The 14,414-nt window shown below is 42.3% G+C and overlaps 1 protein-coding gene across 4 annotated transcripts in view; it reads left to right on the forward strand.

The window, feature by feature from the left end:
- The window catches only part of ULK4 (unc-51 like kinase 4), a 653,086-nt gene that overhangs the window by 636,273 nt on the left and 2,399 nt on the right, over positions 1 to 14,414 (forward strand). For all 4 annotated transcript variants that reach the window (XM_004754228.3, XM_013057115.2, XM_013057114.2 and 1 more), the window contains one exon: positions 14,087 to 14,172. In XM_004754228.3, the coding sequence (XP_004754285.1) occupies positions 14,087 to 14,172 (86 nt within the window). The remainder of the gene's footprint in view (positions 1 to 14,086; positions 14,173 to 14,414) is intronic.

Below are 14,414 nucleotides of genomic sequence, written 5' to 3' on the forward strand. Positions count from 1 at the left end.
TTAAAATGCTTCCAAATGGAGTCTCTTAGTATTAAATCTCTCAACAAAAATAACAGCCACCATGGGAATGTTCAGCTGTCCAGCAGTCAATATTGGGCCTAAATTTTGACTAATTGGTGCCTGATGGCTTTAATCCTGTAAACCAGATATGTTCTAATTTTCCTTTCCATGTCATTTTATTCCCATTTTTACCAATGTGAGGAAATTTTAACAGCCCCCAATCACTCGAGGGTCCCAGAAGTATAAGGGTGAAATTTGGAGGACAGTGTTAAGGCACAAGAAATGAGTTGACCCTTGGCTCTGCCTGCCTATGCCTGGCCTTGTCCTAACACATGCTGAGGTGATACCGAGCCTCCTGGAAGCCACCTGCCTCGGAGGCCCAGGAAGGCTGGCAGGTCACCTCCAAAGCAGGCCACTCCCTGCATCCACACCATTGCTGGCTGTGGAACCTGTGGCTGCTGTCTGCCCACCAGCCCTGAAGTGTTCCCTCACTTGCCTTCCTGAGTGGAGGCCCAGGCCCACTCCAGAATGAGGATCCTGAGGTGTTGGCTCTGTCTCCAGACCCAGCTGTCTCAACCTCTCATGTCTCTCCATCCCTGAGGTCCTCTGTTATGACTTAACAGATCCCAACTTGATGTCTTTAGAATCCTTTATCTTGAATTCCCTGAGGGCCTGTGGGGGCAAGTTCCTAGGCCCTAACCCCGTATCATCTCCCTCTTGTACTTGCAAATGCAGTGACTTCACAGTAGCAAAGGTGTTCCGGCTTGTGGAGCATGTGGTTACAAGCAGAATTCACAGTCGGCCATAACCAATAGACGTTTTCCTCCAGTCATGACATGTGTGTTAGGAGTAGGTTGAAGAGTTCTCTCATTTAGCTAAGAGTTTACCATTTATTAACAAGTAGTCACCAAAAACCAAAAGCTCATCTAGTAAGTCTGTTTAAAAGATGATTAGTAATCATAGATGAGTTTATCTCCCTCCACTTTGAGAATGAGTCTGTGATCACATTACCTGTTTCAAATGGAAGGTCTCTACGTCCACCTTTTCCTTGTCTCTGGAGAGTCCTGATAGAAATCTCAAGGGTTCTGTTTCCACATCATGAAGTCTAGGATGTAGAATTTTATTGTATTCCCCCAAAAGGACTGTGTAGACACTTGGTCTACAATAAGGGGTTGTCCCATTTGGCACACTCACCCCCACTCCAGTCATCTGTTGCCTCACGCCTCCACCAGAAAAGGTACAGTCTCTGCCACTGAGAACAAAGGTCCAGGCAGCATCTTCTCTTTGCATAATTGAAGGCTCACTAGAAGGAAAGACAGGAGGGGTCAAGTCAGCGTGGTTGGGGACCTAGGGTTGGCAGGTGAGCTCTTGGATGGGGTCCCCATGGCCGTCATTTCACCCTCCCAGCTGACTTCCTACTTCTACTGCTCCCCAGTCTGTTTGGCATTGTTCCTACCTTGGGTCCTGCATGGCTGCTGCTCCTGTTCCTCTGCAGAATACAGGCCCCCAGACTGTTCTTGTGGCTGGTGTTCCCATCATTCTGTCCTCAGGGAGATTGTCCTGGCCACCCAACCACACACACTTCTCCTCTCTGCTCTGGTTTCTTCATGACACATACTGCTATCTCAAATTATTCTGTTTGCTTTTTCATTGATTCTCACAGCCTCAGCTCTGACTCGACCCTCCTCCACGCTCTAGATCCGCAGACTTCAAATAGGGCCTGGCATACAGTAGGTGCTCAGTGCACCCTGATCTGGAGTACAGAATCATACTAACTAACATGTTAGTATGGACACATACAGTCACCAAAAAAGCTTTTCACGTGTCATCCCATTTACTGTTGTGGTTTCTTTTCTGCCCACTTCTCACTTAACTGAGGGCCTTGGCGTGGGGGGAGAATGAGGTATGTAATTCTCTTACAACACTAGAGGCATCAAACTTAGCATGTACCCATACTCATTTTAGATGATTGTAGTCATGTTCCACATATGTGTTTATTTTTTGCATTTTTTAATTTACATCATGAGCATTTTCCTGATTGTTCTTATTTATAATTGCTGAACCACAGCAGGGTAGTGTTGTAACTAACAGTGTCCTCACTTGGTGCAGGGAGGAACTGAGGAAAGAAGGAAACTCTGGGGGCTTATTTAGCCTTGTTGGCCTGATATCAACATCGCACTACTTTGTCTCTCCATCCACTAGAGGGTTCAGAGAAAGAGCTGGAAATGGGTACTATTAAGCCACTTCTGTCTGCTTCTTTCCCACCTCAAAGCCCCACCCTTACATACACAATAGCTCATACCACAAACCAGGGATCACACCTCTGTATCCCTATAGTTTTCCAAAGGATGAGCTGGAACTTTCTTGGGTCAAGTTCAAATTGTTTCTACTCACCCAGTTCCTTACTTCCTGTGACCCAAGTTATGCTTTACAAATCATGTGATGGTTGCTACCTTGAGTATTTTCTCTTGTGAGGAAGTGATTCCAGACACATCCCATGGTTGACATCCTAGGACCACTGCCTTGGAAATCCGCTCTCTCATATTTGCCCAAGCACATGGATGAGATCCTCTGGGGAAAATGGCATGGAGCCTGTATTTCACCAGAAATCTCTCTGGGCCATCCTCTAGTTTATCCTTATATCCACATGCTGTCCACAATTATAATTTTTTGCCAATTAAAGCTGCTTTTTCCTCACATATTTTGGACCTGGCTGTTGTAGCTAGTCAGTTGGATCTGGCTTAAAAGAGATCCCAAACCAGCTATATTATTTTCAACATTTTAAACTTACTAGATTTAATGGCCAGAAACTGATATAATTATGGACAGTCTTAAGCAATAAGGGCATTTTTTTTACTGCCCCACAGAGATATGAGAGAATTGGCTGGCCTAAAATGAAGTAGAAGTGGATAATTTTCTTCTAGAAAATAATCGTGTCTTATGGGATGAAAAGGGAAAACATTCAAGTCCTCAGCATATTATTTCCATGGCCCCTGGATTTAGCAGGTACCCATAGGTGCAGGCGGCAGTCTGGGCAGGAGAGGAGAACCGAGGTGTCAGGCTAGACTTGGGAGCATACAGACCCTTAGGAGAAGGAAAGAAAGGTCAACGGAAAGAAGAAAATCCTCCCACACTGGTCTGTTCTCACTAAAGCCACCTGATAATTCAAATGTTTGCCTACCACCCATCCTCCTTTGATGGCTGCTTTTCCAAATCTGGAAGTATCAGTTGAGAGGAGAGTGTTCCCCACTTTGACCCTAGCTCTAGAGGCTGTGGCCTTAAATACTTCAGGCCCAGCTATTCCTTCTAGAAGCTAGGGCTGGCTCCCATCATGCCGGAATGCCAGCCTCTCATTACTCATGGGAGGCGTCAGCTCCTACCTTCCTTGGTTGAATGCTGGCTCTGTCTCTGTTGAGTGTTCCTCCAGACAGACACTGATAAGGGGAGGCAGAGGGCAGCATGGTGATTAGGGCAGGGGGAGCAATGGAATCAGCCAGACCTGGTCTCCATCCCAGCTCTACTACAGACCAGCAACCTCACCCCACCTCAAATGTGGGATGATAGACCTTTCTCATAGGGCCATTGGGAGGAGAACAGGAAATAATAGTCTACAGTGGCAGCCCAGAAAACTTATAACTCACTTCCCATCACCAGCAAGGACAGACCTCCACCCATGGATGCAAGGAGGGATGCACAAAAGCCTTCTTCTGGTAGCCAGGCAGTGAAGGCAATCACCAAATGAGTGATGGTCTCCAAACAGGAGCCATTTATCAGACAGGACACATGACCTAGAGTCCTCCAATCAATACCTAGAACCCCAGTTCTGTCTAGGAGAGATACTCTGTGGTCCCTGCTCCCACTGGAAATGATGGGAGTCCAGAACAGCAATGGTGGGAAGCAGGGTATCTTATGATTCACAAGGGGTGGGGTGCATGGCGGCATGGAACCGGTAAGCCTTTACGCGGGATCACCAGCATGTAGGCAGAGGAGCTTGAATTGCAACCATACTCCCTCAGTCAGTCACTTATTACTATTGCCCAGCCCAGCAGCCAACTCCAGCCGTGCAGGGTGTTCAGCACACATGTGAGGATGGAGTGGTCTCTTGGGAAGAACAGTCAGGGGTCTTGAAGTTGAGGAGACTGGGTCCTATCCCAGTGCCAGTGCTTGCTGGCCATGTGACCCTGGATAAGTCACAGAAGCCCTGCTAGCCTCCATTTCCCCTTCTGGGGGAAGTGAGCATACTAAGATTTATTTTTCAAGGTTGTCCAAGTCTCTCCTTTCTTGACCCAAATTCCAAGACCATTCTACTCCTAGGCCTTTTAGGTCTTACAAAGGTGAATTCTAGCAGTTCCTACCTGAAACCTAAGACTTGTTAGCCTTGCCTGTGCACACCTACCAATGTCCTGCAGTGCACTCTCCCAACCCCAGTTCTTGAGTACTCAACATGGAACCTCACTGGGTGCCCTTGAATGAGAGGTGGTCAACCATTTTCTTCCTCTTCTGCCCCAGCCTTCTTCAACCTGAGGAATCAATACATTCTGGCTGTCACCATTCTCCGGTCCTCGATGCCGCTAAACTGCGAATGAAAGCTAAATTGTGCTTCCTGTGGAGCGTAGACGAATCCCTCCATAGCGGTCAGTCTGGACACACAGATGGTACTGCGTAGGCTCCCGTACCATTCAGGCTTAGCGTAAGACCTCCAGCACCATCCAGAGAGCCTGAGTCCATGGGAATCTGGGGCAAATCTAGGTAAGCAAGGCTCTGCCAGGAGGTCTGCCTCATCTGCAAGCCCTCTCTTCCCTGGAGATGCTCTGGTGTAGGTTGTAGCTAGAACCCCCTACCCCTTAGTGATCAATCAGCAGATCCACTTACAGGAATCACCTCTAGATTCCTTCCAGTCATCCCTTCCTGCTTACTAGTCTGAAAGGGCCTCACTTGCTTTTATTGAGGAGCATAAACTTTTTATGAAAGCTGAAAGCTGCATGAGATTTGTTCCATTTTACCCCAGATTTACTCCGCACCATGGAAGGTATGATGAGCGTACAGGCCTGGGTGCAGAGCAGCATGTGTTAATATAGCCTTGCTTGAATGTTCATGTGGGAGGCAGGAGCCTGGCAGCAGCTCAGTAAGTTTCTGGAGAGGTCCACAGTGAACACCGCCACACCAGGCCGAAGTAGGGGAGGAACTGCCAGATCCCTTCATACCTTCCAGAGGTTCTTCCCCAGATTCCATCCTGGTGTCTGATGGCAAGGGGAAAGCCCGCCTGCCTATGCATTTGGTAAAATGACTATGAAGTCACCTAAAAATCTCTGCTGAGAGAAGACCAAGTATCTGTTAAGAGAACAAAATAAAGGGGCTCGGCAGATGGATTTATTTTTGAAATTTAAACTCTCTGAAGTAGGATCGTCATAGTTACCTGCCTGTTTTTACTTGTATTTGTGAGATCTGAAGGGCACGGAATTAAAACAAACCTCCCCTGTGTGAAGTGTGTGTCTATAATAACAAGCACCAGGGAGCACCTGGGCTGGCTCCCCATGCCCTGTTTCATCTCCTGGATTTTTCTAGTCTCTGAGCGTTGCCTGGGCCTGTTTGGAGGCCTCTCTGGTTAGAAAACCAAAGCTACCTTGGCTTCATTTTGCCACACACATTCAGGATCGCTGAAGACACAGGCAGATGTTGTGACACACTCATAAACCCCACAGGCTGCCCAAGCCTGACTCGGTTGCAGCCACATAGCTCCCCATTTCCCCAGAAACCATCTCTAAATAGAGAAGCTCACCCTGGAACATTTATGAGCTTCACAAGGATGATGCTGTGAGTCATGTTTATGAACATGAATTCATTATATACCACCATGATAGAAAATTAAAGTACATTCTCATTCACACCTTTTTTATGGCCTTAGATCAGGAGTGTAGGTACCAGGCCTGACTTTGTTCCTCTGTGGCCCCTGTGCCCTGGACAAGCCACTGTCCTCCCTGTTGTCACAGCCTCACCTGCCCAATGAAAGGACTGGGTGATTTCAGTGTCCTGCCATGGGTGGGGGGCGGAGGGAGAGGCACAGAAGAGGACTTTTCTGTGGGTTTGCCTTTGGGCAGGTGAAATCCAGAAAGCAGCCAAGCCCAAGTTTGTCCTATAGGTTGTGTAAAGCCACTACCTTACAGTTTGTGAGCCTGGTAGGGCATTTGAAGGTTGATTCTGCAGGACACTTGCCTCTCCTTTCAATATTGTAGTTATGCCCAGTGACGCACGAATGCTGATCGACACACCTCACATTCAAGTGATGGTAGCAGGTAGAATAAGTCGTGTATTGGCCCAGAGTGTGTTACCTGTTTTTTATATATATCCTCAATTAAACAGCAGTGGAGGAATATTCTTTCCAAGTTGCTCTTAATTCTAAGCTCCAATTCCCAACTTTTTTTCTGATCTTTTTCTTAAATATCCCATGTTTGGAGCAATCCTTCTACCAAGGGAATGGCATGTATTTAGTATAATTCATGTTTCCATTTTGACTGATTTTAGCCACACAGCTATGAGTCAGATGTCTCCGCGTGAGATAATGACTGGTACTCCATATTCAGCAGGTACATTTTTATCATAACGAGGAGGAATGTGAGGCAGGCGTGACTTTTTGCAGGAAGTGTACGGCATTTGGAAATAATGAAATCCACTTGTGGACTCTTGGAGGTCCAGGAACCTCGGCTACAGTACATTATTGGAAAATAAAATTGAGTTTGTTTGTCTTGGCTTATGGGAATTAGCTGAGTGCTAGTAATGAAAATAGTAATTGCAGGGAGAAATATTATGTTTACACTCTTTGCCAATCTCCTCTTACATTATTTATTTTCTTAAAACGAGTCCCTGCAATGCTCTTTCTTGACGACTCTAATCATGGTCACGAGAAGTTCTCCAACAGTGGCTGAGCCAGAAATTCAGGATCATGGTGGACAAGTATCACTTCTACCTCACTGACACTTTTCTGTGGGTCTCACTGTGCACAGAACATTCTCTGCTTCGTAAGACAAAAGAGAAAGGGTAGGACAGCTCTTGAACAGACCCACAATTTGGGTTTAAGTACTGAGAACATAGAAGGTTCAGGTCTGCACTGTGTGGTAGGTACTGTGGAATGTTTCTAAAGTAGGGTTGGTTCCCATCTTAATTTATAACTCTCAGTGGCCTGAGAGGAGCCCAAACTCTGGGAGAAAGGAATCATTTACTCTTAAGGATCATCTTGAAGCCACTGGAAATCCCAATATTGCCAGCTTGACTAATTACAGGAAATAGGTAATCACAGGACAAAATAACTTAGCAGGGTAAATTAAAACTCAAAAATCATCTGGACCTTACTTTGATGTCATTCTAAAGATCCAGTCAGACCTAGACACCAAGTAATGCACAAATGCTTTCCCTACTGCTTTTTTATTTCCCTGTCGCAGGACATCTTGGTTCCTTTCACTTTTTAGTGATCATGAATAAAGCTGCTAAAGACTTTTGGAATAAAAGTTCCTGTGCAAACGTAAGTTTTCAGTGTACTTGGGTGAATTACCTAAGAGTGTAATTGCTGTGTCATATGGTAAGACCACATTTATTATAAGAAAGTGCCAAACTGTCTTCCAAACTGCTATACCATTTTGCATTCCAGCCAGCAAGGAATGGGAGTTTCAGCTGCTCTGCTTCCTGGCCAGCATTTGTTGATATTAGTTTTCTGAATGTTAGCCATTCTGATAAGGATGTAGTGGTATTGCTTTGCGGTTTTAGTTTGTATTTCCCTAATAACACACGTGCTCCTTTGCCACCCATAAGAGTTTCTTTCGTGAAGTATCTATGCAGATTTTCTGCCCATTTTTAACAATCCAGCAAGTTGTTGTTCTGCTGAGTTTTAAAGTTCTTTTTACATTGTGAATAAAAGTCCTTTATCAGATATGTGTGTCAAATAAATAAATAAAATCTTAAAAACAAAAAACAAACACACAAAAAACAAAAGAAGTCTGCATTCCTTCTGATTTTTGTCTGCATGTTCCTGGGAGAGATTGAAAGTACCCCATATAATTATGGTATCTAATGCTCATATTGGTTTCATCATTTTTTAAAATTTTTAGATGGTTTTTAAGTACATTTAGAATTTAGATTTGGTGTACATATTCCTGGTCATATATACGAAATATGATAAATACAAAATACCCGTCTTTATCTGTAGTTATGATCATTGGCTTAAAGTCTACCTTAACTGATATTAGCTACAGAAACGTTCTTTGGCTAGTATTTGTGTAGCATCTCTTTTTTTTTTTTTTTAAAGATTTTATTTATTTATTTGACACAGAGAGATCACAAGTAGGCAGAGAGGCAGGCAGAGAGAGAGAAGGAAGCAGACCCTTCGCTGAGCAGAGACCGAGATGCAGGGCTCTATCCCAGGTCCCTGAGACCATGACCTGAGCTGAAGGCAGAGGTTTAACCTACTGAGCCGAAGGCAGAGGTTTAACCTACTGAGCCACCAGGTGACCCTAGTTTTTCATTCTTTACCCTCCATTTGTTCTGTGCCCTTCTATCTAAAAAGGTACGTTTCTCATAAACAGCATTAGTTATGTTGTGTTTTTTTTTATATATCCAGACTGCAAATCTTAGTCTTTTACTTGTAGTATTTGTTAAATTTACACTTAGTGTACATGTTGATAATACTTGGACTTATATGTACCACATTACTCTTGATTTCTGCTCCTTTTTCCTTTCGAGTTTCAGTTTGTTGTGCTCTTCTTTCTCTAGTATTTTAACATGAAAGTTTGAATTAATTTGAACCTTTTTTCATGTTTAATGTTAAGTATTTAGTTCTATAAATTTTTCCTTAACCACTGCTTTAGCAGCATCCCATAGATTTAGATATATTGTCATTTTTACCAAGTTAAAATATTTTATTTTTTATTAGTTAGAATATTTTCTAATTTTTAAATTTTCCTGGGGAAAATGATCTTTGGGTTATAGGAATAAGTTTAATTTTCAAGGGATTTGAGATATTCCTATTATCTTTATTGATTTCTAGTTTATGATTGAAAATATAATTTATATGGTTTCAATTCTTTTATATGAGTTAAGATTTGTTTTATGATCTAGAGTATTATGTCGATTGGTGAATGTTCCTGAGTTCTTGGGAAAAAAAAATATATTATGTTATTTGATGGGTTTAGTGCTCTACCAATGTCAATGGTAGCTGTCAATATCAGTTAGCTGATGGTGTGGTTCAACTCTTCTGTATCCTTGCTGATTTTTTTTTCTGCTCATTCTGTCTATTACTATGAAAGTAGGTTTGAAGCATCCAACTGCTGTTGTAGCCTTACCTGTTTTCCTTTCACTTGTATCAGTTTTGCTTTGTGTATTTTTAATTTCTATTGCTAAATGAGTAAAAAAAATTATATCTTCTTGATGATAAACCTTTTTATCAAAATGTTATGTCCCTTGGTAATTTATCCTTGATAATTTTTTTGTTCTGAAGTCTTCTTTGATATTAATGTAGTCATTCTGGTTTTCTTTTGATTCATGTTTGCATGGTATATCTGTTTTCATCCTTTTACTTTTTACCAACCTGTCTCACTCTATTTAAGATTCTTGTAGACAATATAGAGTAGGGTCATTTTTTTTTTGTCATGTAGAAAAAAAAAATTTTTATTTTGCTGCATTTGGATCATTTACATTTATTTAATGTAATTCTTGATTTGTTTTTGTTTATCCCCTCAGTTTTCATTTTCTTGCTTTTATCTTTCCTGATTTCTTTTAAGCTATTTTTGTCTTTATGTTTTAACATGTCAAATGTTAAAATGTCAAAATGTTTTAACATTTTGTCTATTGTATTAAGATTTCTGTGCGTTTTCTTTTATGATTGTATTTTTTACTATCTCTGTATAAGTTTTGTTAGTGGTTGCCACTGGGATTATAAAATACTTGACTTTTTACAATCTACTTATAATCAGTATTTTACAACTTCAAATATAATATAGAAACCTTACCATCTTATAGATTACTCTGTTCTCTCCCCTTTATGTTTCATTTCTCTCATATCTACACTGGACAATATTATATGTTTATCTTTTCTACTGTCAAATGTATTTTGAAGAAAGGGAATAGTCTCTTATGTTTACCCAGATAATTACCATTTCTGTTGCTCTTCTTTCATTCCTATGTTCCAAGTTTCCTTCTGGTGTTATTGCCTTTCTCTCTGAAGAGGTTTTCTTTTTTTTTTTTTTTTAAGTTTATTTATTTATTTTCAAATAATCTCTATCCCCAAGACGGGGCTCAGACTCACAACTCCAAAATCAAGAGTCACATGCTTTTATGACTGAGCCAGCTAGGTGCCCCTGAAGGGTTTCCTTTAGTGATTCTTTTAGAGAACTTCTGCTTTCATTAGTTTTCCTTCACCTGAGAATATCTTTATTTCACCTAATTCCTGAATGATATTTTTGTGAGATACAGAATTCTAGTTTGATACCTACTTTCTTTAAGCAATTTAAAAATATTATGTAACTCTTTTCTGAACTCAGTGTGATGAGAAATCCACAGTAATTCAAATCAGTGTTCCCCTATAGGTAATGTATCTTTTTTTCTTTTTTCCCTGCCTGCTTTCGCAATTCTTCCTTTGCTCTGAGCAAATTTGATTATGATGTGTTGGATATGGATCCTTTGGATTTATCTTTTTTGAGAGCCTCTCACTTTTTTTTTTTTTGGACTATGTACATATATGTCTTTCATCACACTTGAAATAGTTTTAGCTATGATTTCTTCAAATACTTTTCATCCATTCATGCTCTGCCCTCTCATTCTGTAACTCCAGTGGTACAAATTTTTTGTTATTGCTCCACAGATCCCTGAGGCTCTTTTTGTGTTTTTAAACTTTTTCCCCACTCTGGTTGCTCTGATTGGATCATTTCTATTTATCTGCCTCTTTCCATAATGCAAATTTCATTATACTAATGAATCCATTTGGCATGGTTTTTAAAAATGTTATATTTTTACCTCTAAATTTTTGTTTGGTTCTCCTTTATATCTTCTAATTTTTTACATTCTATTCTAGTACTTTATTTTAATACTATTCTAATACTTGTTTTAAGTGTGTTACATTCTATTTTAATACTTGTTTCAAGAGCATTAGTGATTGCTTGTTTTAGCATTTTTAAAAGACTTTAAAGTTTTTGTCAGATAATTCCAACATCTGTGTCATCCTATTATTTATTTTGTATTGTCTTTTCTCATGTGAGTTGAGATTTTCATGGTTGGTTGGATGCTGAGCAATTCTGGATTTTATCTTGGCTATTTTAATATTATATTATGAGACAATGTGCCTACTTGGAACCCTGCAGAGAATATTGATACTTTTACTTGAGCAAGCAATTATGTTGGTTATGATCAGGCTGCAGATTAGAATAGTAATTTTAATGTTAAGTCAGTTTCTCAGCATTTGGGTCTATCTTGTGTGTCCTTCCTCTAGGGGTCAGTCTGGGCTCAGTTCCCTAAGTTTTTGGTATGCCATTTGGATCAGTTCCATGCATGCATGAGCCTATGAGTTTATAAACAATTTCATGGTGTTTTGTTTTTGTTTTTCTCAAGCTCTTCCGGATTTGTTATCTCCCCAATACTTTCCTGGTTTCTTGAATCTCCCATTTTCTGTCTGGCCATAAATTGCTTACTTACTGCCATGTCTGGGCTAAACATTGGTGAGAATAGAGCAGAGCGAGGGGGCAGTTTTGGCTGGGGCTCCTGTCACTGGCTGCTGTTGCTGTTTTCGCTGCCTCCACAGAATTGCCTGGGGCCAGGGATATAAGAACTGAGGGAAAGGAGAGGGGGAGAAACCTGAAGGATTTTATCTGTTCTCTGTGAGCTTTTGGGAGCTTCCTTTCCCATTCCTCAAGCCTGGTTTCCCCTGTGCTCTCTCTTCTGTCCCATAGTACTGACTTCAATCCAGAATATACTGGAGGGAGAGAAGTGGTCAATTCTACACCAATTTAGTGGTACTTTGAATTCACTGCATTTCCCCAGTCTACCTGTTGCTGTTCACTTTTCAGTGTTCTCAAATAGCTGTGCTGCGCACTCTGCTCAGGTTTTATAATTGCATTTAGAGGGAGAAAAAGGGTGGCATGTGTTTTTTTTTTTTTTTTGTCTTACCCAGAACTAGAACCTCTGATTTATTTACAATATTTATCTTCTAATTAACTCATCTTTCTATACAGGACAACTGATATTGTTAATAAGAATTCAGTTAAGGGGCACCTGGGTGGATCAGTTGGTTGAGCATCTGACTCTTGGTTTTGGCTCAGCTGGTGATCTCAGGATTGCTGAGACTGAGCCCCACTTTGGGCTCCTCATTCAGCAGGGAATCTGCTGGAGATTCTTTCCCTCTGTCCCTCTCCCTATTCCTGCACATTCTCTAAAATAAATAAATCTTTAAAAAAACAAAGAGTTCATTTAAGTGGCCAAATCACAGAGTTTTTAAGGAATTCTTTTGGCATCATTTATGGCTACATTTATGTCAGCCGCACATGATGCTGTTTTGATCTCTTCCTTTCATCACTTCATTCTCATGTAGTTTTCTGTTTGCACCTTTTAACTCACCTTGGGTCTTGTTATTTCTTTGCAGCTTGTTGGGTAATTGCCTTGGAGCACAGCCTCTACACACAGTCCCACAGTAGGGCTGGTCAGGGCAGTGGTTGTGGACATAGCTCAATTGAGTTATGCGTGGCACAGTTTTGGGGAAAAATTAGGTGGGAAACCTCCCTGAAGACCCCTGTGCTTACTTTAGACCTAATTTAACTACAGCTGATGTTTTCAAATAGCAGCCTTTGAACTCATCAAGTTGGGTATAATTTCAGAACAAATTTACATGCAGGCCTTTTAAGATGTAAATCTTTGCAGAAATCACACCTGATGCAGTTGACCTTGGCAGCTGGTCGCTGGCACACTCAGAAGGTGGGATAGGATCTCAGTGGAGGTGCAAACTCACACACATGAAATTCAGTCTGCGTTAAGGTCTAATTACCCCTATAGCCTTCGTATCACCATGAATGATTATGAAATGTTCAGCTCTTGAGAAATGATAATCCAGCCCTGGATGATCAAATGGAAAGACCACCTAAGCACTGGGGGGCAGCTGAGGCCAGCCTGGCTCCAGCTTCATGGTGGGGTTAGGATTGGGCTCCAGGTGTACCATTGTTTTGCCCCCCTAATGATCTCATCTATAAAATACCCTACATGCTTACCTTGCAAGGTGAATAAATAAAAGTAGATGAGAAAATTGACAGGAGACTGGAGAGCCTTCTGAAAGGTAAAGTACCATGCAAATGTTTATTTAAAAATTTTTTTTAATAACAAAGACACAAATAGGACACAGAAGTTGAATTAAGAGGAGTAAGTCTAATACTAGGATCAAGGTTCATTCCTAAAGCCTTCTCTTCTTGCCTCACAGACAAGGACTTTTATGGAGGGCTTTATGAGGAGGTCTCTGGAAGCCCAGTTTGGGTCCACTCCCATCTAGGCCTTTCCAACCCTGCGAGTGTATGATTCAGTTCACAGGAGCCACAGAGTCAGAGATTCCCATGTGCTTTTGCTGTTCTCCCAGGACCATGGCAGTGAGCCAGGTCCCACTCCCCAGGATACTCATCAAGGGGTATGTGCCCTGATTTGGTTATTAGTGCTTCTCCCCTCAGCTCCTCCACCCCCTAGATCTCCAGGCACCTAGAACTGATTCTTTTGTCCATATGAAAGAGGTTGTGTTGGGTTCAAGGCCCCAAGGTGTCCTGTCTCTAACAACTGGAAGTTCATTCACCATCATTTGCTCTAACTCAGCAGTTTAGGCTTCCAGAACACAAACTCTTCTGAGGGACCCACAGGAGGCTCCCCACCCTGAAGCCCCAAAGGACTCCCTCCTGCTCACTACCCCCAGAGGCCAACACTATCTGCCTCTAATGCTCTGGTCAGCAGTGCCCTGGGAGTAGGACTTCGGACTGCTCCCTACCACCACTAGGAGCCTGAGACCCAGGGTGCTCATCCGATGGGGCTGAGTCAGGAATGGGATGGGCCAGCCAACCACTTTTTTCTCCCTCCTTTGCAGGTCACATCTAATGAGAAGCACCTGGAGAGCCTCAAGGATGCGGGCAGCCTTCTGCAGGCTCTGGAATGGCTGGCCCCAGCTGGGGGGTAAGTAGGCCCAGGAGGAGCAGTGCAGAGTTTACTGGGCTTCCCCACATCCCAGGACCCATACCTTCCAGCCTGCCATTGCCAGTGTGTGAGGGGCTGCTGTGCCCCTGCACTCCCCCCGGGAATCCCCACTGTGCTGGTGGTGGGGATTTGGGGGAGGTCAGCAGTGGGAGGGAGAAAAGTAGAATGTTCTAGTCCTATGGGGGAGGCATTTTCCCATCTATAGGGAAGAGAGCTGAGGA

The sequence above is a fragment of the Mustela putorius genome, unplaced genomic scaffold, assembly GCF_011764305.1.
Source record: "Mustela putorius furo isolate JIRA1106 unplaced genomic scaffold, ASM1176430v1.1 tig00003834_pilon_pilon_pilon, whole genome shotgun sequence".
NCBI lineage: Eukaryota > Metazoa > Chordata > Mammalia > Carnivora > Mustelidae > Mustela > Mustela putorius.